Source organism: Gymnoscopelus braueri, assembly GCF_963280865.1.
Source record: "Gymnoscopelus braueri genome assembly, chromosome: 9".
Taxonomy (NCBI): Eukaryota; Metazoa; Chordata; class Actinopteri; order Myctophiformes; family Myctophidae; genus Gymnoscopelus; species Gymnoscopelus braueri.
Genome location: NC_137610.1, coordinates 40913081 through 40936665, shown reverse-complemented (window position 1 = coordinate 40936665; position 23585 = coordinate 40913081). Strand labels below are relative to the sequence as shown.

The window sequence follows — 23585 nt, the reverse complement described above, 5'->3', positions numbered from 1 at the left end:
CGACTTGTACTTGGCTGACTGTGCGCCGTGTCGCACACTGAAAATAGCAGATCTACAAGCTCACAACACGTCGCACTGCGACAACGTGGCAGGCGGTTTAATGTCTAATAAAGATTTGAGCATATGTTCATATTTGAGTGTCGCAAAATGATCTCTCTCCTGCTTCCTTTCTTGTCAGAGGTCATGGAGGACATAAAGCTCTCCCCTGCTGCAGGTACAGTAGCGACTGCTGCATTGGCCTGGAACGCAGAACTGAGCTGCAACAAGAGTGTGACTGCATGAAACATACTCCTCTACACACACACACACACCAGTACAACGCTGACAGTATGATTTGCTACATATATCCAATTAAGAAATGTGAATTTTAAGATCTCAGGATTCATATCCAAACATAGATTTGACACCATCAACTAATGCACTTGCCTTTGAAAATCATAAGGGATCTTAACAGGGAAGCTGACGCTGCATATGTGAAGGACTCATTTTGATATTCTCTGCAAGCTCATGTGTACTAGATGGGAGTTTGACTGCAGAGCTTTATCACTGACAGAGAAGTGATCTGCCCCCTAGTGGAAGAAATCCAAATAACAAGCTGAACAAAACAGACTTTTAGCTTAGAAAGTCAGTAGTTATGATTTATATAGTTACCAATGACTAAATAGGTACTGCATTTTTGTCATTTAGGCCATGGGATAAAATAACACAAATGAGGGTATATGAAGAGACAAAAGAGCCAACAACCAAACCAAGAGTTTTAACTTTTAATTAAGATTTGTTGTTTCCAGACCTGCAGAGGACAGTTCATTTCCTTTAAGCGCCTTGATTTGTTTCTCTCAAAATCGTGTTAAAACCCAATGCAGGACCCAATGTGTTCGGTTTGTTTCTCCAAGATGAGCTTGTTCATCTGGTGAATACTGTTTAATAAGGGGTTACAGCAGGGGATGAGAGAGAGGAGAGAGAGAGAGAGAGAGAGACAGGGAGAGAGAGAGAAAGAGAGAGTGATAGAGAGAGAGGGAGAGAGAGAGAACACGGATCAGAGTTAAGACTTCACCAAAGAAAAAGGCTGCGATAGGTGGTTTTCATGACTCCTTGAATCACTTCTACAGTACTTTGTAATGTCTTGCAGCACCTTCCTTTACATTGTGCACTCACATACAACTTCCGATGTTACATTATTCAGATATTTCTCTTTACAGGTGCATCCCCCCCAAGCCATCATGATGACACTATTCCCCTTCCAATCACTCTGGTTCCTTTCTCTCGTCTCTTCACGTTAAGGCCTCGTTTAAGCCCTCGTGGGTTGAACGTTAACCCTATTGCTACCCTCAGTTAATATGCTCTCCAGTCTATTTGCTGTATCTAAGTCATTCCACAACCATGCTGCTGGCTGTCCAAGTCAAGGCTACCTACTGTAGGTGCCACACAGTGGCACTTTTAGTATTTTGTATAGCCCTAGTGCTCAGGATGTGCCACAAACTCCCAAAGCCCTGGCTCCCTGCGGTTAGGCAACGCTCCATCCTCTGATACAGAGGTTCAGCGAGAAAAAAAACAACAGAAAAATCTTCCCTCTATAGGGATGGGCCGCAGGGAGCCCTCTCCACTAAAGGGAAGTTGGGCCAAGTGGCGTCTCAGGCGAGCCATTTGTCTCTACCTAAGAAGGAACCCATGCATAGCCTGTGCCCTCAACTCCCCTTGCATCGTCTAGTTTCTCTCGCTAGCCAATTAGCAAAGTTAGCTTCTTTAAGAAAAAAAGCCTTTTTTCATAACGGCAAGTGTCAAAACTTGCTATCTCTCTCGCGCATACGCTTGCTAACCTCTCTCTATTCGTAACCATCGTGGGGAACTTTGCTGCGAGGGTTAACCGTTTCACAGTCTCCTGTTTCAGTGGGGAGGATGAGGGTCTTTGGGACAAAGCTTCAAGAGCAGATTCACAGCTTGCTTCATTCCTCAAAAAAGGTAATTGTGACTTCAACGACTTCAAACCATTATATTTTGTTCATGCTTAAATCATCTGAATCATTAGTTGCTTAAAAAGACCTCACTTTAGCTAATTCTGTTTCTTTGCAGTTTCTCACTCCTCCTGATTAGACGGTTTTATTTTTGCACGCCAGTTAGCTACATGATTCCAAACATTTCAACATGATTCCGAACATTTCAACCTCGCACCCATAATTTGGTGATGATGGTCTAAGGACTGGTGATGGTAGCAGACATAAAAGGGTACTGTGCCACGAATGAACAAAACCCAGAAAACAAACAGGCCTTCAGAGTCGACAAAAAAGGAAGGATGAAGGGGGGCGGGGTTTGGGGGAGAAAGCTTCTTTGTTATTTTTGTTAATAATTTTCATAATCTGCAGATTGGTGCATATTGCGTCAGGGGAGGGGAGAGCAGAGATGGGGTATTTGGGTGGGTGAACGGGGTGGTTTCGGGGTATACAGTGGTGGTGGAGGGTAAAGAGGATTGGGCGTCTGCTGTAAGTCTGTGTGTGTACGTGTGCGTTTCCTAGTGGCGGTCCACGGCGGCGCTCTGTAGCAGCTCTGTGGCGGGCTGGCCAGCAGGTCTGAAGGCCGTCTGGAAGCCTGGGGGGGGTGTGTGGAACTGACTGGCGGGATTGGCCGTGGGTGGGGGCAGGTAGGGGGCCCAGCCGCCCGCGGCTCTGTGGTGGGAGAGGGGGAGGTGGGCGTCGAGTAGACTGGCGTGGTGGGGCTGTGGGGGGGCTGCCACTGTATTTGCGGGACCGTCCATCTCTGTGAGGGCCTGCAGTGACTTGAGCCAGTGTGGTGGGTTGTCATCTTGGAGACAGTCTAAACTGTTGCCTGCCGAGGCAGGGATACCTGGAGAGGAGCAAGATGGTGGTGAGAGAGAGAGTGAGAGAGGAGAAACTGTCTGGCTGAGCGAGCAGCTAACAAAACAGTACTGGAAGGATGATGTAAGGTCACAGTAAGCTATGGTATTTAGTGTTAAATCCTAATTTTGTGATTGCCGAAATCATTCACAAAAATGGTTGTAAAATATTCGTTTTTCGGTGTGAACCCATCTCACAAGACATTATGTGCTGTATAATACTCATGTTGCTGACTAATCCAAATGCAATCGCCTAGCTATAAATACATTTTAAACAAGACTAGGCAAGCCTATGTACTGTAAGTCAGACAGACAAGACACGGATACACACCAGGGGGATTAGAGCTCTCAACTGAGCTCAGAAATGCGTTATCGCCGATTGTCAAGAACAAGCCTACAAACGGCAATACGAATGTGAACTAATGTTTATTTCATGTCTCGAAGTATAAACAACTGCAGAGCGACCGATTATTTTACCTGGGTTACAACCTCTGACATTTATACTTGAATATTATCAGACATTAAATAACGGCTCATCTAGCCCAGTAGATCTCAAATCTTTTCAGGCTGTGACCTCCAAAATAATCATAGTTTAACTGGGGACTGGGAATGTAGGAGTTGTTGAGGCATTCAATTTTGTTTGACTCGGTTCCACAGATAAATATTGTTAAAATAGCCGATCTACAAGCTAAAAACGCCTCGCATTGCGAGGCGTTGAGAGCTTGTATTTTAAAACATTTGGCCAATGTTTGACCAGTTTTTAACACATTGGGTGCCAGCATTTTTTCATAACAACTTACGTTGGGTGCCAGCATTCTCCCCATTGACTGCGCTTTGCTGTTTAAAGCTCTAGACTCCACGAGGAGCAAATCCATGTAAAAAAAAACATCCATTCATGTTGCGCGATGACCCTGGCTACAACCTGGAACGATAACATTTCACTCGCGAGTTACAATGGGGGGGGATCGCGCATCGCGCATGACCGGTTTTCCCCACCGGAAACAGATTCGGAGATATAGGTGTTTTAAAGAAGGAAATAGACAGGAAGTGGATGGCAGCCATGTTTTTGTTTTTCCGGTGATCTATCTGGCCTATCCTTCTCAAGATCACAATGGGTACTCCCAGAGCTGCTCTAGCCCCGCCCGTGTGGAGAAAAACGAAAAAAACAAAAAGACATATTTCACGGTCTGGACCGTGTTCGGCACCGGACCGCTACTCTGCGCAAACACGGTTCAGACCGTGTTTGGCACCCGATGTGTTAATAGTATAGTTCGTCTTTTTCTTTTCGAGGTATAAAAAAAAGGTCTAAAAAGTCATTAAATTGTCACTTCACTGTCATCTGGGGACCCCCCCAATATCACGTGGGGACCCCCAACCCACAGGTTGAAAACCACTTATGTAGCCTACCAGACTGGTATCATTAAATCCCACCAATGTTTCAGCGGGACCGTCAAAAATACCACTTGTAGTGATAGCAAGCTCAGGCATGGATGTATTAATGCTCGAGGCAGGTAGGCAAAAAGGCTAGAATATAGGATACAAAGTCATCAGTGATGTCACAGTGTTTAACCCATTCAATCCGGGAACGCATCAGTGTCATTTTAAGATTTCTTTGGCTATTAAAAAATAGCAGATATTCAAGCTTATAGCTGCAAAATTATCTGCAATTTTTTTTTATTAAATCGCGAAAATGCTTGCAAATCAAAAAAATATAAAATAATAATATTATACACACACACACACACACACAGACATTTTGGATTTAGAAGACATTTGTAGAATCCCCCAGAAGCAATTGATTGCAATCGCAAGTTTACACCTAATCGCCGATAATTCAACGTTCTATTATTTATTGGACAGCTCTAGTGGGGATGTGTGTTGGCATTAAAAAGCTGGAGGGCTTTTGCAGTCAAGTTGAACAGGAAGCAGCAACACAGTAGCATGGGTGGTGGCCAATCAGTAGCGTTGTTCCGATACCGATACTAGTATCGGTATCGGATAAGGTGCCAATACTGGCTAAAATGTGCCCCGTTTTCACATAGCCAAAGTGCAGGAAGTATAGTGGAAATTTTGAAATTCATCTCATGTGAAAACGGCCACTGATGTTGTGTGGCGGAACTTTCGGCGGATGTTAATGCTAGAAATGCCTGCATGTGCCAGCTCAAAGCATAATGGGATGAGGGAGAGAGAGAGTGTCACCTAATGCACGCCGCCGGCGAGAGAGAAAAAAAGGAAAACCTGTCCACTTTCACTTTCTTTGGACGGCCACAAACGAGTATCAACAAATAGCTTCAACTAGATTCCCACCGGATCGTGGTAACTTCAACTTGGCGACGCCCCTAGTCACTGCGTCGTTTAGTTTCAAGATTACTCCTATGGAAAGGCTTTCATATATTAATTGACTTATAATGGATAAAGTTTATGTTGTTTATAGTATAAGCAATTTAGTATAGGTAAGGTTTTGCCCACTAATGGTACCAATATCTGGTCTGGCCCAAGGACTAGCTGTTTTACTCATGATACAATTTGTAACGTACATAAAAATAACGTACATACAGTAAGTAGCCTAATAGATTATTAGTAAAAAATCTGACTTCACTGTAGTAGCCTTTTCATAAATTATATTTGTACTTAGGCTGTCGTGAAAGTTTATATTTAGAAAAACAAAAGTAGTAGTAGTTGTGAATTATCAAACTAGACATTTCTACTGACAAATTCCTGTATCCTCATAAGCGCTAATGCACGCAACTGTTTTCGCCAGGTTATATTTTTGTTGTCTCTCATAAGCGAGTGTCCATTGTCCTTCAACAACACAGCCGTCTGCCCAAGCCTGGTGGAAAAAGCGGGTGCAATTCCTGGAGCTGGGAGCGAAACTTCAGAATAAAACCCCCCATGATGACTAGTCAATAGGTTTATTTTGGAATTCATGTATTTCCTCTTTTCACTGACAGCCGGCGCAGAAAACACACACGCACACAAATTCCACTCTCCGTTGTCCGCTCCTTCCTCGCCATATCGTTGATTTAACGATATGATTTAATAAGTGGCCGTTTAAAAAGCGGTTAAGTTGACACTTCAAGATAAGTTTGTAGTTTTGGACATGAGATTTTAGGCCAGCTAGAAACAGATCTGCCAACTCCACCTGTTAACCCTGCGTCCCCGTGAAAATGAATGATTGCAAGAGAGAGAGAAAGATTATTCCTCGCTTAATCCTCTGTTCTTTTGATTGATTAAATTTAGTCTTGCATGCTTACAGTCACCTCTCGTGCGAGTACAAAGTTCCATACCGTTAGAAAATAAACAAATGAAAACAGTGGCTTATCAGGCAATACCAGAACTTTTGCTGCCAAGGCGGGCATGTGAAAACGGCCTCTCCCATTGCCAGTCCAGCAAGTTATGCTAATTATTTTGCTGGGGAAGATTCTGGCACTGTAGTGAAAAAGTCTATGCCATTCCAATACCATGTAATTTATCACTCACATGATGATATTTCATTTACAGTCATCAATTATTTTTGCACTACTGCTTTATACTCATACTGTACTATTTACATGATTATTTTACTATTTATTCCTAGATCAGTGGATCTCAAACTTTTTAATTTCAAGGACCCCCATAACTCTGAGAGTGTACAAATGGACCCGTAAGGGTCCATTTGGTTCCATTTGTACACTCTCTGAGTTACAGACATGTAAGGGTCCATTTGGAACCCCCTCAAGGAACTCAGATGGTCCCTGGATGCCACTTTGAGAACCACTGTCCTATATTATTTTTAAATTACACACTGGTATCGGATCGGTACTCGGTATCGACAGATACGCAAGTTATGAATCGGTATCAGGAAGGAAAAATTTGTATCGTTACATCTCTACCAATTAGACTGTTGCATGTGACAGGGTAGCAACCTCATAGCAACCATTTCCTCTATGGAAACTCCCAAATATTGTTAACCTTTTTCCATTGTGCAGTAGCTAACCCTAACCTCACAAAAACTATGCCTAAACCTGCCTAATCTTTACCTCACACTAAAATTTGTCGTAACATGCTTTGCAGTCAAAATAAATAAATAAAAGATTTTTTATTTATCCCTAAACGTAGACATTTTTAAAAACATTTTAAAATAGTAAAAAAAAAAAAATCACACCCAGTGTGAAGTGGGCGGTGTGGTCATCACAGTGCTCACTTTAAAAAAAAGTGTTTTTTTGAAGTGCATAGTTCTATTTATAGGTTATTAGTTTCATCATGTGTCTCGCTAGCCAATCACAGTGCTGAATAGAGTCAGCCAATAGAGTCAGCCAATCGCAGTACAGCTAGGGGTGTACTAATGCTAGGGGTGTACTAATTATGAGCCAATCACAGTACAGCGAAGGGTGTACTAATGAGGTGTCGCAACCCCACTTATAGGGGCGGCTACACCGCCCAAAAATGGCAAAGACGTTTAGGGATAAGGGGTATGGCAAGATAGGGCCCCTAGTGTATTAACACACTGAGCTATCGAGATCCCTGCTCCATCATGGTTTTGTATGCTATTTGAGCCTGGCCCCACCCCCTGTCCCCTTCCTGACAGAAAGTCGATCAGAGCCAGGTATGGCGGGATGCTTTCCAGAATGAGGGTGTAGACTACATTTTCCGTCTGTCATTGATCCCATGACCCATAACAAAATCGATTCTCCGGTTCTAGGCTGCACAGAAGGTGGGGAACTCTTTCTTATTTGTTTCTCTTTCTTTTCAGCCCTAAGGTACATAAATGAAAATGGGTAGTATTCACCTTTAAACCTTTGTAAATGTGTTTAATTCTCATTATTTATGACAATATGTGGCGATATCTAACGGTCGATATCTAAATCATGGGTGTCATCACTCTACCTGTGATGATAGCTGGGTCCATCCAGCTGGCTGTGCCGTCCCAGCTGAGGCTGTGCGAGATACCTGCCGGTCCTCCTGGCCCGCCGAGGTGGTTAACACTGTTGGAGGATGAGGACGATGAGGAGGACGAGGAGTTTGGAAGGCCCCCAAAGTTGATGTTGATGTTGGGAAGCAGAGCTCTCAGGCCGTCCTGCCATTCTTTCACATTTAAGCCGTCTATAGAAGCACTGTTTTCTGCAGAGAAAGGCAAGGAGAAGGGTAAACCACTTAATTGGGCATGTCATTACAGGTGAAACGTTTCATCATCTTACTATAAATATACTAAATCTCTGTACGTCTGTAGTTTACAGATCGACTTCAAACTCGACACACGTGGCTGAGGACCCAAGGGAGAGAAGTGCAGCGTCAAGTCGGTCAGATAGGCGGTTGCCCAGAACCGAGGGTTCAGACAGATATCCCCATGTATGGAGATCTGGTTGTCCAGAACCGCCGGCGCCGATCTGACAGACTTCAAACTCGTAGTGCGTAACGCCGCGGACCCGAGGGTGTGACACGCCGAGTGGGAAGTCGGTCGGATCAGCGGATCACGAAAAAATATCGACAAAAGAGCAAACTGGAATACCCGGATGTCATCACTATGATTTCTTAGTACTGACATCATAGACTAGCCTATACTCCAGATTTGGCATTTGGGCATGCCTAACATAGAACACCATATATGGGCATAAAAGTGACACAGATAACACTTATTTTAACAAATAAACATCACTTACTGCACCTTTCAAATGTTTCAAAAATAGTGAAAATAGCAGATCTACAAGCTCACAAAGCAAGCAACGTGTTGTGAGCTTGTACATCGGCTATTAGTATAACATAGGGCTTAAAGGGAGATTAAACCCTAGGCTGATTTAGTAGTTTCTTTTCCAGTTCAGGTTGAAAACTACAGCAGGGTAAAAAAAAACATGTCAGGCTGTATTCAAGGCAGCTGCAGCTAATCTAATTAAAGCTCTACTATTTAACTTTGTTTTAGTGATTACTAATTATTTTTGAGTATATTAATACCTCTTCTATTGAGACATTTAGATCCCGTGTCTGGTTTGACACAATAGTTGACTAGTGATACTTTCTGAAGGTCAAAATTCAATTTCTCCCCTGGGCAAGCAGGCTCTAGTAGCTCAGTGGTCAAAATGTCAGCACTTACGCAGGACACCAGAGTTCGATTCCGGTGTAGAACAGCTAAGTTTAGAGGGTAGCTTTAAATAAAGGGTGTTAGATTTAGCCCAATGTGCATTGACAACACCATTGGCTACTGTCTATGCTCGCACATTGGCTCTGGTCACAACTAAATCACACACATTATTAATTGTATTAGCTGCAGCTGTGTTGCTTACTGTTATATACCCTTTTCTTATATACCTCTACAGTTTTTTTAATCACTTATGTAATTTTAATCTAATTTTTCTGTTGTGTTTCTGCTTTTCATTTTGGATGTTTTCAAAAGGTCCTAGTATAATGTGCTTATTATACTCTCTCTTGATGTCTTCATGCTTGATGTTTTATGTAAAGCACTTCGAATTGCTTTGTTGAAATGTGCTATACTAATAAATGTGCATGCTTTATTAGCCTGCCATGTTTTTAATCTGCTGAACTGGAAAACGAACTACAAAATCAGCCTGGAGCTTCATCCCCTTTAAAGTGGTTATGGGTCAGTCTCCCAAGTTGGTTTGTTCGCCAACTTGTGGCCAGGCAGGGAACTGAATCTGCATTCAGGTTGCGTTTCATTCCCCTGCGAGTGTGAGGGCAATCTAAGTACATCAAAACAAGCCAGCTGGGCCTTTACTTGCTTGCCACATGTGTGTTTTGACATTCAATACTCTGGTGTGCCACGATGGATTAGCTTGTGTGTGCACTGTATAAAAGGTTGTTAATTGATTAACACGGTGAAGTGCGGATCCAGCGGTGCTGGTACCTGAGATGGGGATGCCTCCCAGTCCTGTGCTGTGCTGAGGGGGCAGATTTAGGTCCAGGAAATTACTGTGTGAAGAGGCGCTGGACGAGTGGTTCAAGTGTGTGAGGTTATTGCATGAGGGGATCGCCATCCAGGGGTGTCTGGACCCCTGCTGCTGCTGCTGCTGCTGATGATGATGACTGCCCTGGCTGTTGTGACTGCCGGGGAAGCTGAAGGAGCTATAGACTCTGTGGTGAAGGGGGAGGCGTGGGGGGCCACGCAAGTTGAAGGCGCCATTGGGGTTCATGTTGGGGGGCAGCAGGCTGGGGCCGAGGTGGTGGAACCCTGGAGACAGAGGGCTCTGGTCTTGCACCGACAGCTCCTTCTCGATCAGATCGGCCAGCGCCTTGCGGGTGACGTCGAAGGGGTCGAAACCCAGGTCGTCGTCCTGCTGTTTGGTGGAGGAGCCGAACCCAAAGGCCGCCTGCCAGTCTGTGGAGGATGCCACTGGTATTGTGTCTGAGAGGAGAGAGGAGGCTTTAAGCATTAGTTCAGTACAATAAGTACGATAAGTCCAACAACAGAATAAGCATCCTCAGTCAGTATAAATGCTGAGCCCACACAGTCCATCAAAAGCTACCGATAGCAATGCAATGGTTAAAAGCCACAGTCCTGGGACGATGGTAATCAATCTACAAATATACAGCTGATACCAGAATGAAGATATCACATTTAGCCTGCTTGACACGAGAGCAGTGTTTTCCAAACTTTCTGTGCCAAAGATAAACCAAAGGGCAGGTCAAAATCTCATATAACACGTGTTATCACACTTGTCACTCTGTACATGTTAATGTAGGGTAAGTGATATTTTTTGGTTAAAACAAAAAGTATTTTGTTAAAAGGTTAAAATACTATATTCTGATAGTAATCATTGCTATAGAGTGTTTGTTCAGTAACAGATGTCTCCCTGTCTCTCCAGCTCTTTAATAAACAGAAAATACATTTTTCGGTAGGTGTCAAAATCTCAGCCAATCAGGAGAAAGTACCCATTTTTAAGCTTAATTTGTATAGTGTTCCAGTAAAAAATGTGTCTGCTCATTTCTTAGTGTCATCACTTCCAATTTCACTTGTTTAATCTATATCCTGATTGAGTTCTCTGTCCTGGTTGGATAAAATTGGAAATGAAACTACAAAAAAAAACAAAAAAACTACAAAATACATTTTCTGTTTTATAAAGAGCTGGAGAGACGTGGAGACTCTTTATATGGACAGGACACTCTATAGTAACGAGCACCAGAACATAGACCCATTTTGCAATTATTTGAATAATTGCAAATCACTTACCCTACCTTTAAGTTTGACCACTTACCATGTGACACATTGATAACTTGTAGGTGCAAACTTTGGAAGTCAATCATAGGTGCAAACTTTGGAAGTCAATCATAGCCAATCGGAATGGAATATAAAAAGAATCTGACTGATACATCTTGATCACTTGACTCCGGAGATAATGTGTACCGATTTGTGCGAGTTTTTATTACAAAATCTGTAGTAGTAAAAAGTGTGAGAAGAAAATGCTAAATGGCAGAAAATCTAGTCTGGCACAAATGACGAGGGCCTACATTGCATCATGATCCAAAGACTCCAGGAGGAAAGGAATCGATTGTATAACCTACTGTTTCAGGACAAAATTAGAAGTGACCTCTTAGCACCACCATGAGGCCAATTTGACAAATTTGGGTTTGGCGGTTCTTCCTTGGCCTCCTGGGAGTGTGTGTGCAAAGTTTCACACCGGTCGGTCCAGGATGCTGCAGATTAGCTGTTCACAGGCTGACAGACAGACACACGGACACGGCGAAATTAGGCTGTCCAGCCTGGCGAAGATAATAAGTTAAAATTGTTACATTTTCACCAGTAATGACATACCCAAAATAGGGATGCCAGCTTGTAAGTGGTTAAAATGTATTTTTAGGGTAAAAAAAATTGGTTCTGTATTGGGAAATGAGTGTGCACAAAGTATTGATATATGAAGAAATAAGTTTTAACTTTTTTTTAATAGTTTTTATAGTATATTGCAATAATAATGTGTGGTTGTCAAAAAAAAGGCACACCTGGAACCGTCTCTCGTCGTTTGGGAACCACTGCACTTTTTCCGAGCACGGAAAAGAGGACTATCGTAACACGATGAAGAGATTTACAACAAAATCCCACCCCCCCCCCGCCCCCGTTGCGTTAACAAGCAACAACATGGACGCACCTGACGTGAAGAGGCTCTGTGGTTCGGGGGTCATGGGCCAGTCGGAGCTGCCGCCGCGGGGGGAGCTGGGGAAGGGGGGCAGGCCGGCAGGTAGCGGGTTGGGGTGTCTGAAGTTACTGTTGTCGGAGAAGAGCGACTGGGATTCGGCCGCTGCACCCTCAAAGGGCGAGCGGGCGATGAGGTCTGACACACTGATGGGGACCACCAGGCTGGGCTTGGTCAAGCCCGGAGGAGGGGATGGGGAGTCACTGTTCGATATCTACATGATGGGAGGGATTGACAGAAGAGGAAAGAAAGAAAGAGAGAGCAAGAAACCTTCATGAGAATCTTTCTCTTGACCACTTAAGACCTACTTTACTTAATGCTTTACATAAAATCTGAATAAAAACATGACAAATTAACCCATTTAGATCTGAGACCGATTCTACACATGTCTTCTAAATCCTAACAGTTTTCTGAAAAACGATTGTTGCTATATCAGTGGTGCTTTTTCATGCAAGGGCCCCCAAAATTAGGCCTATATGTATTTGGCCGCCGACCCCATCTCAAAATATTTTGTTCCAGAAGCAAAGAAAATGTAGATCTACAAGCTCATAGCGCAGCACTCAGTGCCACGCTATGAGCTTGTATATCTGCTATTTTTTAATAGCCAAAGCATAACATTTGGATAAAGTGCGTTCCCGGTTTGAATGGGTTAACAAGGGAAGAAAATAAAAGGCCATTTGAGGCCTTCTTCCACTCCACTGAAGGACTTGTGCAATGGCAAGATGCCATTGTCTGAGAAGAGAGTCTACTGTCCTAGTTAACTCTTATCTTGCATCAATTATTTCTGTCCATTTCTGTTATCCTCCGAAGATCTCAGATGCTACTAAATTCCTTCGGCAAAGCTTTTAGAAGAGATATTTTTTTTATTCTGTTCTGCTTGTACACCATTTAACAAACCCGCCCACGATCACCTCTTAAGTTAGATTAAATCAGAGAGACAAGTTAGTAGGTTTAGATATTATTTCTGTTACCTGTTGTAAAGTCTCTAACCCGTTCACCATACTGTGTGATTCTGGAGGTTTATCACTGGGACTGGAGAGACAAAGAAACAAACACGCATGCACACACAGATAAGTATAAAGTGAGGAAAAATGCTATGAGAAATGATACCGTCAGAACGCTTCATGCACAGTTGCGGTTTGCAGTACCTGTTACTGTCACAGTTGGAGGAGAAGGGGGACAAGGCAGTACTCTGTCCCATCCCCAGCTCTGTATCCAGGCCATCTGAAGTAATGCCTTCCTGGTCTAGATAGCAGTCTAGCAGCAGAGGGGACTTGCGGTCGTCTGAAAGCCCGTTGGCCAATTTACCATGCCCCGACAGTGTCGGCCACCCGTCTTTACTGGTGCCGCCGTTGGTTCTGTAGCACAACGCGAGTTTCGTTCATAATTTGCATCGTGACAAAAACATCTAAACATTATTCATTTGGAAAACGATTACAGATATGATGACCGCATTATTTACCAACCACAATGTGTTTGTGGAAAAACGGTTTGTGCTACCTACAGGAGAGACAATGGCGGCGGTGTGGTGTGACAACAAAATGTGACTGTTCAGCTTCAGTTATGCGAGGAAGGAAACAAGACACAATCGTTTCATACCAAATTTTGTAAGTCACCTGATCTGATATTCCAAAATATAGCGTTCTTCTGCACATCAGTGGTGCAGAGGAGTGCTATATTTATGAAAGAATGATTGTAAAGCATATTTCAATCATATCTCAAATAAAGCACTTCTACCGTCTATCGCAGCTCATTTAAAACCGAATCATGGGATCAGTAGATCTTATTCAGGTCATAACTAAGCACAGTTTTTTTTAAATATCTGCATCCAGCATCTTTAAAGTGTAACAGATGTAAGTAAGGTAAACCCTACTGGTGGAAACTTGTATTGCAATATCAGTATCAGTATCGATATCCGTCAATACGAACACAGAAATAATTGGTTATTGGCCAAGATTTCAATTAATTAGTAACGTGTGTAGGTTAGATAGAAATCACTCAAAAACTAAAAATAAGCAGGAATTAAAGAAAGAAGAGTAACATACCTCTGTGTAGCGTTGGATTTACTCTTTGACTTCTCTGTTGCACATGTTGGGGGTTGTAGAAAGCTAGGGTTCATCTTATAGAGGTCTTGGAGAAGCTTCTGTTCGTACTCTTGGTGTTTCCCCGCCTAAACAGTACAAACGGTACATGATCACTGACCATATTCACATGGTGGCCATTTTGTTACCATGTTATACTTGAAAGGTGGCAAACCCCAACCCCAAGGTTTTTTAAGAATGGTGATCAGTTCAAATATGTTAAGTCTTTATTGTTCATTGATTTCAATTAATAAAACCACACCGCTAACTGCCCAGGTGGAGTGAAGCTGCTTTCAACTCATTTAGACCTGAGGCCGATTTTAAAAACACCTTCTAAATCCTGACCTAAGTGTTCTGAAAAACTTCAAATATTTATTAAAACATTAAAAATAAATGTATGTTGCTATATAATGTACATAGCAACAACAACACCCAAAAGTGGTTCCCAGATTGAAAGGTATAGTTACGTATAGGGGGTTCCCGGGCTGAATGGGTTAAATAGGAGTGGAGGAAAAATCTCATTAGGATGACAATCTGTATCGATTCTTTAATGCCAAGAATCACAATTCTTTTGACATTCTGGTAGCCAAAGCTACCTGAACTTTGATTGGTTGATGAAGGTTTTATAAATATCACAATGAATCGCAACAAAAATCGGGATCAAACCGAATCGTGAGGTCCCTGGTGATAACCTTCCCTACAAAATAAGACAAGGAACAACTAACAGTGAAGAAGAGGGCCTAAATGTCTTACCTGCATTTCCTCTTTAGTAAAACTAGCTGCCTCGTCCCCCAACTCGTGTAGATACATACAATCTGGTTTGGGACACTGCATACTTTTGAGAAAGTAACTGCAGTATTTTGTTGTCCCTAAAGAAGCCTGTAAGACAGAATACAGAGATAATGGGTCCGTGAAAAAATGGCTTGATGTACTTTGTTGCGCGCAATGTCACTTAACTGAAACAGCCAATCGACAAGCTCACAACGTGGCGCAGCGCAACACGCTGTGAGCTTATAGATCAGCCATCTCTGGTGTGCGACACAACGCGCAAACAATTACAAGTATTAAGCAGTGTGGCTCATTACCAGATAACCCTGTGTCCTAAAAAACATATTGAGACAAGCTTTCAAATGCAATAAGTCTGATTCTACGATGAATAAATCCTAACAACATTTGAATCAATAATTGACCTTCTTGAGCCATCAAATTGTATCATAAATTGCACGGTGCACCACATGTCAGTTCTTGAGTTAGAGCTGTAATACGGAATATGAAGTTTCATGGCCTTCTGTTGTGATTTGACAATGATACAGTGCATTGTTACTGTGTGGAAAGTGATATATACACACACACACACACACACACACACACACACACACAAGACAGCCTCATCACAATAGTTTTACTGTCACTTCACGGCTCAAGTAACAAAAAGGAAACAAGCAAGGCAAAGTTACCAATAACCTCTGCTGCTGACAATATACAAAAGAACCACATCAAATATATACAAAGACAGGAAATCAAGCAAAAAGTAGTATGTTAAAACTCACCTTGAGTGTTCTACCATCAACAACCACATTGTTCACACACTGTATTGCTCGTAGGGCGTCTTCAGAGCGGATGTAAGTAACATAAGCACTTGCACTAGGCCCCTGTGAACGACAGAAAAAAAAGTATTCATCCAAGTGTACCCAGCAGACAATATGACTTTCAGCCCTCAGCTAACACAGGACGCCTGTCCATCCCTTCTATTCCCCACGGCACTCTGGCCAACGCCCCAAGCGTCCTAGACCAGGGGTCTTCAACAAGGGGTCCTCAGAGTTACTACATTAACCACTTGAACCCTAGCATCCCTATTCTGAGGGTAACGTTAGGCGAAAATAGCAGACTTCTTTGGCTGTTCAAAAATAGCAGATCTATAAGCTCACAGCACAGCATCGAGTGCTGCGCTATGAGCTTGTAGATCTGTAGATTTGTTTTTTAAATCGTGGAAAATGTGTGCAAATCTTTGAATATATACATTTCTTACAGCAAACATTTTTTATGTTATCTTTGCTTCTGGGGGGGTCCCAGGAACAAAATATTTTGAGGTGGGGGGGGGGGGGTCCGTGGCCAAATACATATAATTTGGGGGCTCATTGACATGGAAAAGTTGGAGCACCACTGATATAGCAACATACTGTTAGGATTTAGAAAACATTTTTAGATATGTATTTGTCCGCGGCCAAGTATTTGTCTGCGGACCCCCCCCATCTAAAAAATATTTTGTGCCGTGTTTTGAGCTTGCATATCTGCTATTTTTTAATAGCAAAAGTATAAAATATGGTTAGAGGTATATGTGATGCCCCTGGGGCGCAGCGTGGCGGTCCAGGCACCCTAGGCTGCAATGCCAGCGTGTTGCGAGTTCGAGTCCCGATCCCGACGACCTTTGCTGCGTGTCACTCCCCATCTCTCTCCCCATTTCCTGTCAGTCTACTGTCCTATAAATAAAGGCATAAACGCCCCCCCCCCCCCCCCCAAAAAAAGACTGACGCTATATTAATTAATTTTGCTGGGGACCACCTGGTACCCCCCCAGAGGCCCCCTGGGGGTCCCCGGACCCCACTTTGATAACCAATGGTTTAGACAGATGCTAGGTCTGATGTTTACCTGGTATCCTAGTTACTTTGTAGCACTTTTTCCTTTGCACTCTACTTACAAGACCATTTACCCTGTCGTTTGTTGACTCCTGCCATTTACTCTGATTACTTTGTAAGCCACTCTGGATAAGTGCATCTGCATAAATGCCTAAATGTTAAATTCTAGTCATATACTGTAGGAGCAAAAAGGAAGACTCCAAACATCTTACCTGTGAACCAGCATATGATGTGCTGTTGTTAATGACCACTTTATGGATTTTCCCAAACTTCCCAAAGTACTCTGGCCTTTTTAGAACCTGTGTAATGTGGGAAAAAAAGAGATACAATTTGTATTATAACAAAGTCTGGATAGGATACACTGTGTATTGTTATAATCCTCCACACAAACAAACTTTATGCTTGAGGCCGACTGAAGGCTCCAGTGAAATGTTGACGCTAATAGATTTTTACACATGCATTGCAAGTCATTTACTATTGAAGTGCTAAATGCTTTTACATCATATGTGGCTGTCAGATGAGGCTGATGATACCGACAACAAACAGCTTGCCAATGTCCCAATCACACACACTAGCAACAAAATGACGAGAGATAATACGTGTCCAAATGTAAACGAAACCAGCAACAGATTCTCGCATGCTACTGTCAGTCAATTGTCAAACCGCCTTGGCTCTTGACTCACCTCGGGGTCTGCGAGCCGTTGCGAAAGACCCACGACAAACACCAGGTTCTTCTGGACCACTCTCACGCTGGCCAGGTGCTTGCGGTTCTCCGTCACCTTCTGTTTCTTCTCGTTCTGCTTCTGCTTCTTCTCGTTCTTTATCCTCTGGATCTCCTCCTGTGTCAGGGGCTTGTACACAGCAGGGTCCTCCGGGTACGGCTGGACAGAGCACAAACAACATGGGAATCAAGGACATGGCACCCCCTTACCTTCGGGACTTGATCCACCCCTACACGCCTTCCCAAACAACATGGGAATCAAGGACATGACACCCCCTTACCTTCGGGACTCGATCCACCCCTACATCCCTTCCCGCACACTTAGATCAGTTCACTCAGGACGATTGTTGCTCCCCTCCCTACGATACCCTGGCAAAAGTTCCAAGTGCCCTAGACTCTTGTTCTCCCTCCTGGCCTCAGACCAGGAGAGAGTGTATTTGAGTGCATATATTATTATATGTATGAAGCAATCACTTCATATATATGGAAAGTGTAGCGTCAAGTAACTTAACAATAGGAAGGATAAAGTTTATAAATAAATAGAATAGGTATAAATGCTGCTAGTGATAAAATATATTGTTATAAGATAAATAGAAAAAGTTATAAACAAACCGTTTACTGTTTTACTGTAAACTAATCAAATTGTTGTTTCTTTTTGTTTCGTCTGTTCTGAAATGTAATATTTGAAGCTCTGTGTTTGTTCATTTTCTTTTGTTTGCTCTTATGCTACTTTGACAATTTATTTTAAATGGTAAAAAGGTGGGCAAAATAAGCTTCGGCTTCAGCCCATACCTTTTCGGTCAATTGTATGTTCAACTGTTTTGTTTAAAAAGTTGTACTGTATGTTCAACTGTTTTGTTGAAAATCATGACTGAAATAAATATCTAACTAACTAACTAAGAAGTGGACAATGATGGAGGAGACTTCACATCGCCCCCTAGCACTCCTCATTCCTTTCATAATTTCTTGTCGCCTATTATTTTATTGTTTTAAGGTGGTAGTTTACCAGCAGTTATACTATACAGATATATACATATTATTTAGATGGACAGTGCTTGACCACACAGGCTAAGAACGTTATATAGATACGGTTTCTAGGTTTTATGTTTACCTGGTTTCCTTATTTCGTAGCATTTGTTTTCTTTTGCACTCTAGTCTATGTAACCATTTACCTCGTCATAATGTTGACTAGAGTTCAGGCCCTTTACTTCTGTGACTCCACCATCCACTGTGGGAGGGGGGAAACAACAAGGTGGTGGTACTCCACCATAGCTGGTAAACTCATCTAGATACACGAACATCTCCGTGATAACTTTTGTTGCTTTGCCCGCTACCATTGCCCTGAAACCATAACCACCCTTCAGAAGACCCTCAGGTCTCCTCAGAACTTCTGCTCCTCACCTTTCTGCATGCAGGGCAGAGGCCGTTCTCGTCTGTGCGGATGCGGTGCCAGCAGAAGCGGCAGATCTGGTAGCCGCAGGTGCAGGGGAAGAAGTTGACGTCATCTATCTCCAGCGGCTCCATGCACAACGGGCACTCCATGGGGTCATCCTTCATCTCGGGGCTGCTGGACATCCTATGGCACGGCAAAGTGTGGATTCTGAAGCCGATCACAGAGCTACGGGCTGGAAACAAAAGTACAGGCAACACTGAAGCAGAGTAACGAAGCCCTAGCACAGAACAATCAATTATAAATCTGCTGTTGTCGAATAAAATCCCCTTAATTTATTGTCTTTATCCACATTTCCATAATTTCCTTGTAAGCGAATAAAAATATTCGGCAAAATAGCAGCTAACAAAGAATAAACGGTTTAAGTGGTTAATTGGCTGGGTGGAATTTAAAGCCTTTGGGGAGAAAATGCATTAGACCATCAAGGTCAACAATGTGACAATAAACTGTCAACAGAGACAAATGCAGTTCTCTCATGGGCTGTGTACTTAAATTCCAGACATATCAGTGATGCAACCCTCAATTAGACATAAAGGGGTGATGGCCAATAGCGATGCTGAAGCACGCAGGAGTTATCATCATGAATGCTCTGAGTAACAGAATCCATGGGGTTACCCGAGGATAAGCTGGCACAGACAACAATGCGAGCCGTGTCGATGCAACACTCACACAAAAAAATATGAGCTGCTGTGAGGTGAACACTAGGCTGGTGACTGATGACAGACTGATTTTTATGTGATGGCAGCAAAACTCCATGACAGTCAGTTAAGCCACACAATAACATCAACCACTGTAGCCTTGGATCAAGACTATCATAGACATATTTTATCGAGTCTGACTTAAAAGTCTGACTCAGATAAAATACATCTATGATAGTCTTGATCCAAGGCTACAACTACTGTATGATGACAACAACAAGGAACTGTCAATAGCCCCCCAAACAGCTGTCAACATGAGCTAATAAACTAACAAACCAGCCATGAAAGATGGCTTTGGGAGCCTCTCTGGGTTCTTTAACACGATGGATCTCTTGTAAAAGTGGTGTCTGGATCCCAGTAGATCCCAGTATGCTGGTAGCTGCTCCACAACACAATCTGACGGCAGATCATGACAGATGTCAGTGAAGCTGTGGTGGGGTTTAGGCTAAGTGATAGAAGCCGGCTCTAAGTACCCAAAACACAAGCGCAACATCCATCCAGCGTTAGAAAAACGCACACATATTCATTATTAGATGTTACCGTGTCAATCAGAAACACGTAGTACGTCGCATGACAGCCGTTCTCGTCTGAATAATAACAAGTGACAGCTTGATGTTGAGGCTAAACGGTTAGCATTTGGGAAGCATAGGCTTAACGCCTAGCTGCTGCGGCCTAGTAGTACACAAGCTAACCTACAGTATAGTAAAGTAGTTAGCATGTTAGCTACCCGGGTTCACTGTATAAACCACTGACATCAACGCTACTGCTAACAGCTGTGTTGGCTGGTGCACACTGATCACAGAGACACAGACCACTTTCTCTACTTATCGCGGGCAGTTAAAAGCTACGTAGATATTAGCCCATATTTAGCATTTTGTGCTAACGTTAACGTTACTTACCCTTAGCTTAGAGGATTCCACACCAAAGGGAGTCACACCAAACTGGGTGGGGACTGCTCTGCTTTAAGCCCAGTGCTGTCTGTTGATGTCCAACGATTATAATATGAGTATAGTCCCTTAAGATGAAGTTAGGTTTATTGATTATGATGTGATTATTAAGAGCTCCAGGGATGTTTTTTCTTGTCTTGGTTATTGAGGAGACAGTTGACGCTCAAACCACCATCTTAGCTAGCTTTAAAGTAGGGAGGAGGGAATGGGGCAACTAGTCAATCATGTAACTGAGGCTGCGCCAAAACGAGCCGGTGCCTTGTGGGAAATGGAGTTTCTAGTTAAATATAAATGTAGGGGTTATTACCATAGACTAGAGTTATAAGGTTATTGCAGTTACAGAGTTGCATGGGACTCTACATTTACTTGAGTAAAAGTACAAAAGTATTGGTATCAAAATGTACCAAAAAGTACCGACAGTAAACGTAGGCCTACTCATTGTGCAGAATGTCCCATTTCACAAGTTCATAATGTATAAAAAACTATTCTGCAAGCTGATGCGACGCATTGTGAGTTTGTAGATCTGCTATTTTCAAATGGCCAAAATATATATAGGGCTGAATTGGTTAGTGTGTTTTGTATCGAAATCTACAAAGTAACTAGTAAATTAAGTTTTCATGTAATTGTAGTGGAGTAAAAGTACAATATTTTGAGATGTAGAGGGGTAGAAGTATTGAAAATTGTAAATACTGAAGAAATACCTCAAGATTTTACTTAAGTACAAGTACATGTACTTACTTTACAACACTGCATATCAAGAAACATACGCGCCTTTCCACTTAAAGCGGTAATCTGTGACTCACTTTAATGAATAAAACGGTATTTGAACTAATTACGTACGTATGGTATTGTTATTGCGTATGTTATAATATCACAATATAACTAACTAGCACGTGCAGTGGTTGGAGGTGGCCTCCCTCCCTACTCTTCCATTGAGAAAGTTCTAGACCCTGGTCTCAGGAGGAGTCAGGACCCCGACTGGTTGATAATGTAAATAAAGTTATTTGAAACAGATGGTGCACCGGATTGGACACTGGATCCCACATCTTTATTGAAGTGTGGACTTGTCAATCCCCTCCTGAAGCATTCCACTGACCCAGTGTCCTTTCCAAATCAGTGCTTTCCAAATAACTCTAAAACTGAGATGTAAGCTTTACATACCATCATTGGTATCCAGACCTGAAAATGCATTTTCTGTTTACAAGAGCTGGAGAGACAGGCAGACCCCCTGTTACTGAATAAACATTCTATAGCATTCTAAACATTCAAATTACTATAAGAATATAGAGATGTTTAAAACTAATAAAACAACTTACACCACATAACAACAACATGGCTCAAGATAGCTTCCCCGTTGCATTTTATTTCTCATAGTTATTACATGTACAATTATAGATTCAAATAATCTTGATAGAACTGAAATTGTTTTGGCTGCTTATGTTTATATGGTTCTGAAAATTGTTTGATCCTATATTCATTCACTCAATCACTTGCCATCCTGGTGACAAGTTTGAAGGCCGATATTTGTAACATTAAAAATATATAACAAATTCATTACAAAGTATTTGTCAAAAAGTATTTTCCATGCAAGAAAGTTTTCATTACGTTCATTAAGTTCTATTATTAACCCATTAAAACCAGGAAAGCATCGGTGTCATTTTAGATTTTAGCTATAGCAACATACGTTTTTCAGAAAACTCTTAGTGGTTTAGAACAGTGGTCCTCAAAAAAAGCAGATATACAAGCTCACAGCGCGTCACTTCATGCCACGCTGCGAGCTTGTACATCTGCTATTTTTGTGTGTGTTTGTGTTTTTTAACACAAATCTTCTCTTCTGGGGGTCCCTGGCACAAAGCATTTTCAGATGGAGGTCCGCGACCATAGCTATATATATCAATTTGGGGGTCCTTGGCAAGAAATAGTTAATCCATCCACATGAAGCTGGGCTCTGGCCAGGGTTGATTATGGGCCTTACTGGGATCCACAGTGTCAAAGGTGAGAACGGGGGAAATGGGATGTGGTGATGCTAGGGACAGTCGTGCAGCCAGGAGACCCGTTCGAACACAGCTGTTGGTATCTCGACCCCGGAGAATCCCAGCCATCATACCACCGGCAAGACTGAGGACACAGAAGAATGACGGATCGTCTTACTTTACAGGAAATTCATTGACATAGAGGAAATGTAACCGCTTGGTATGTCATAATAATAGGGGGACATTCCGCGAAAATAGGCGAACATTCGCCCCCCCCTTCCCTTTTTTTTCTATGGATATAACTAAAACAATAGAACATTGCACAAAAACTAATTTCACGAAACGAAGTAGGCTACACAGACAACCCAGGTCTAGAGTCTAGGGTTTCAAGTGGTTACAACCACCAATTATGGTATATGAGCTGTTTGAACTTGTAAGATGTGTGTCATTGATTTATTACCAAAAATAAGGAACAAAGTGTGTTCCTCATCAGTTCAATACAGGACACGTCTTTTAGTTTCCAAATAAGGGACAAGGCCTTATTTCAAGGGCTGGCAACCCTACCCCCGGGGGACCCCGGTCAACGAAGTATATAGGGTTTAAGTGGTTAAAGAGAGCTTAAATTGATGTGGAGAAAGGAAGGTGATGGTGAGGCAAATGGCAGCACCTGTCACCGGCTCCCGAGACGTTCACGGTTTCTTCTGTGTTCACATGCAACGATGGGAAATGCACCGCACATAGTCGACCCCTCTGGAAACACACATCATACATCTTCATCAGGCATAAATGTGTGTAAATGAATGAATATGAAGCAACATGTAACTGAGAAACTGTATAATTATCTCTGTCTCACTCTCTTTCTCTCTCTCTATATAAAGTAAATTCTCCATCTATATAGTAAATACTGGATATACTAAATACTGTATATTATATTTATACAGTATATAGATACAGTATAGTCTGTTACAGTATATATAAAACACACACACACACACACACACACACACACACACACACACACACACACACACACACACACACACACACACACACACACACACACACACACACACACACACACACACACACACACACACACACACACACACACACAC

The 23585-nt window shown here is 42.4% G+C and overlaps 2 protein-coding genes across 3 annotated transcripts in view; both read right to left on the bottom strand.

Annotated features, from left to right (window-relative positions):
- Nucleotides 1–750: 750 nt before the first annotated feature.
- Nucleotides 751–20683, bottom strand: cnot4a (CCR4-NOT transcription complex, subunit 4a). Of its 2 annotated transcripts, XM_080438702.1 has the most exons (14): nucleotides 20450–20683; nucleotides 18804–19027; nucleotides 17365–17562; nucleotides 16894–16980; nucleotides 15596–15697; nucleotides 14799–14924; nucleotides 14513–14530; nucleotides 14010–14134; nucleotides 13113–13322; nucleotides 12936–12996; nucleotides 11920–12178; nucleotides 9684–10181; nucleotides 7715–7948; nucleotides 751–2838 (listed from the first exon to the last, which is right to left on the bottom strand). In XM_080438702.1, exons 2-14 carry the CDS (start codon nucleotides 18975–18977, stop codon nucleotides 2507–2509), a joined length of 2424 nt encoding a protein of 807 aa, XP_080294828.1. In that variant the 5' UTR covers nucleotides 18978–19027; nucleotides 20450–20683; the 3' UTR covers nucleotides 751–2506. The 2 variants fall into 2 exon arrangements, with proteins under 2 accessions (XP_080294828.1, XP_080294829.1); XM_080438703.1 differs by lacking the exon at nucleotides 14513–14530.
- A 1186-nt stretch (nucleotides 20684–21869) lies between these two features.
- Nucleotides 21870–23585, bottom strand: part of LOC308091477 (uncharacterized protein) — an 18612-nt gene continuing 16896 nt past the window's right edge. The window contains exons 18-19 of the mRNA XM_080437115.1: nucleotides 23138–23220; nucleotides 21870–22615 (exon numbers count right to left, since the gene is read on the bottom strand). Coding sequence (XP_080293241.1) covers nucleotides 22420–22615; nucleotides 23138–23220 — 279 coding nt within the window. The 3' untranslated portion in view covers nucleotides 21870–22419. The remainder of the gene's footprint in view (nucleotides 22616–23137; nucleotides 23221–23585) is intronic.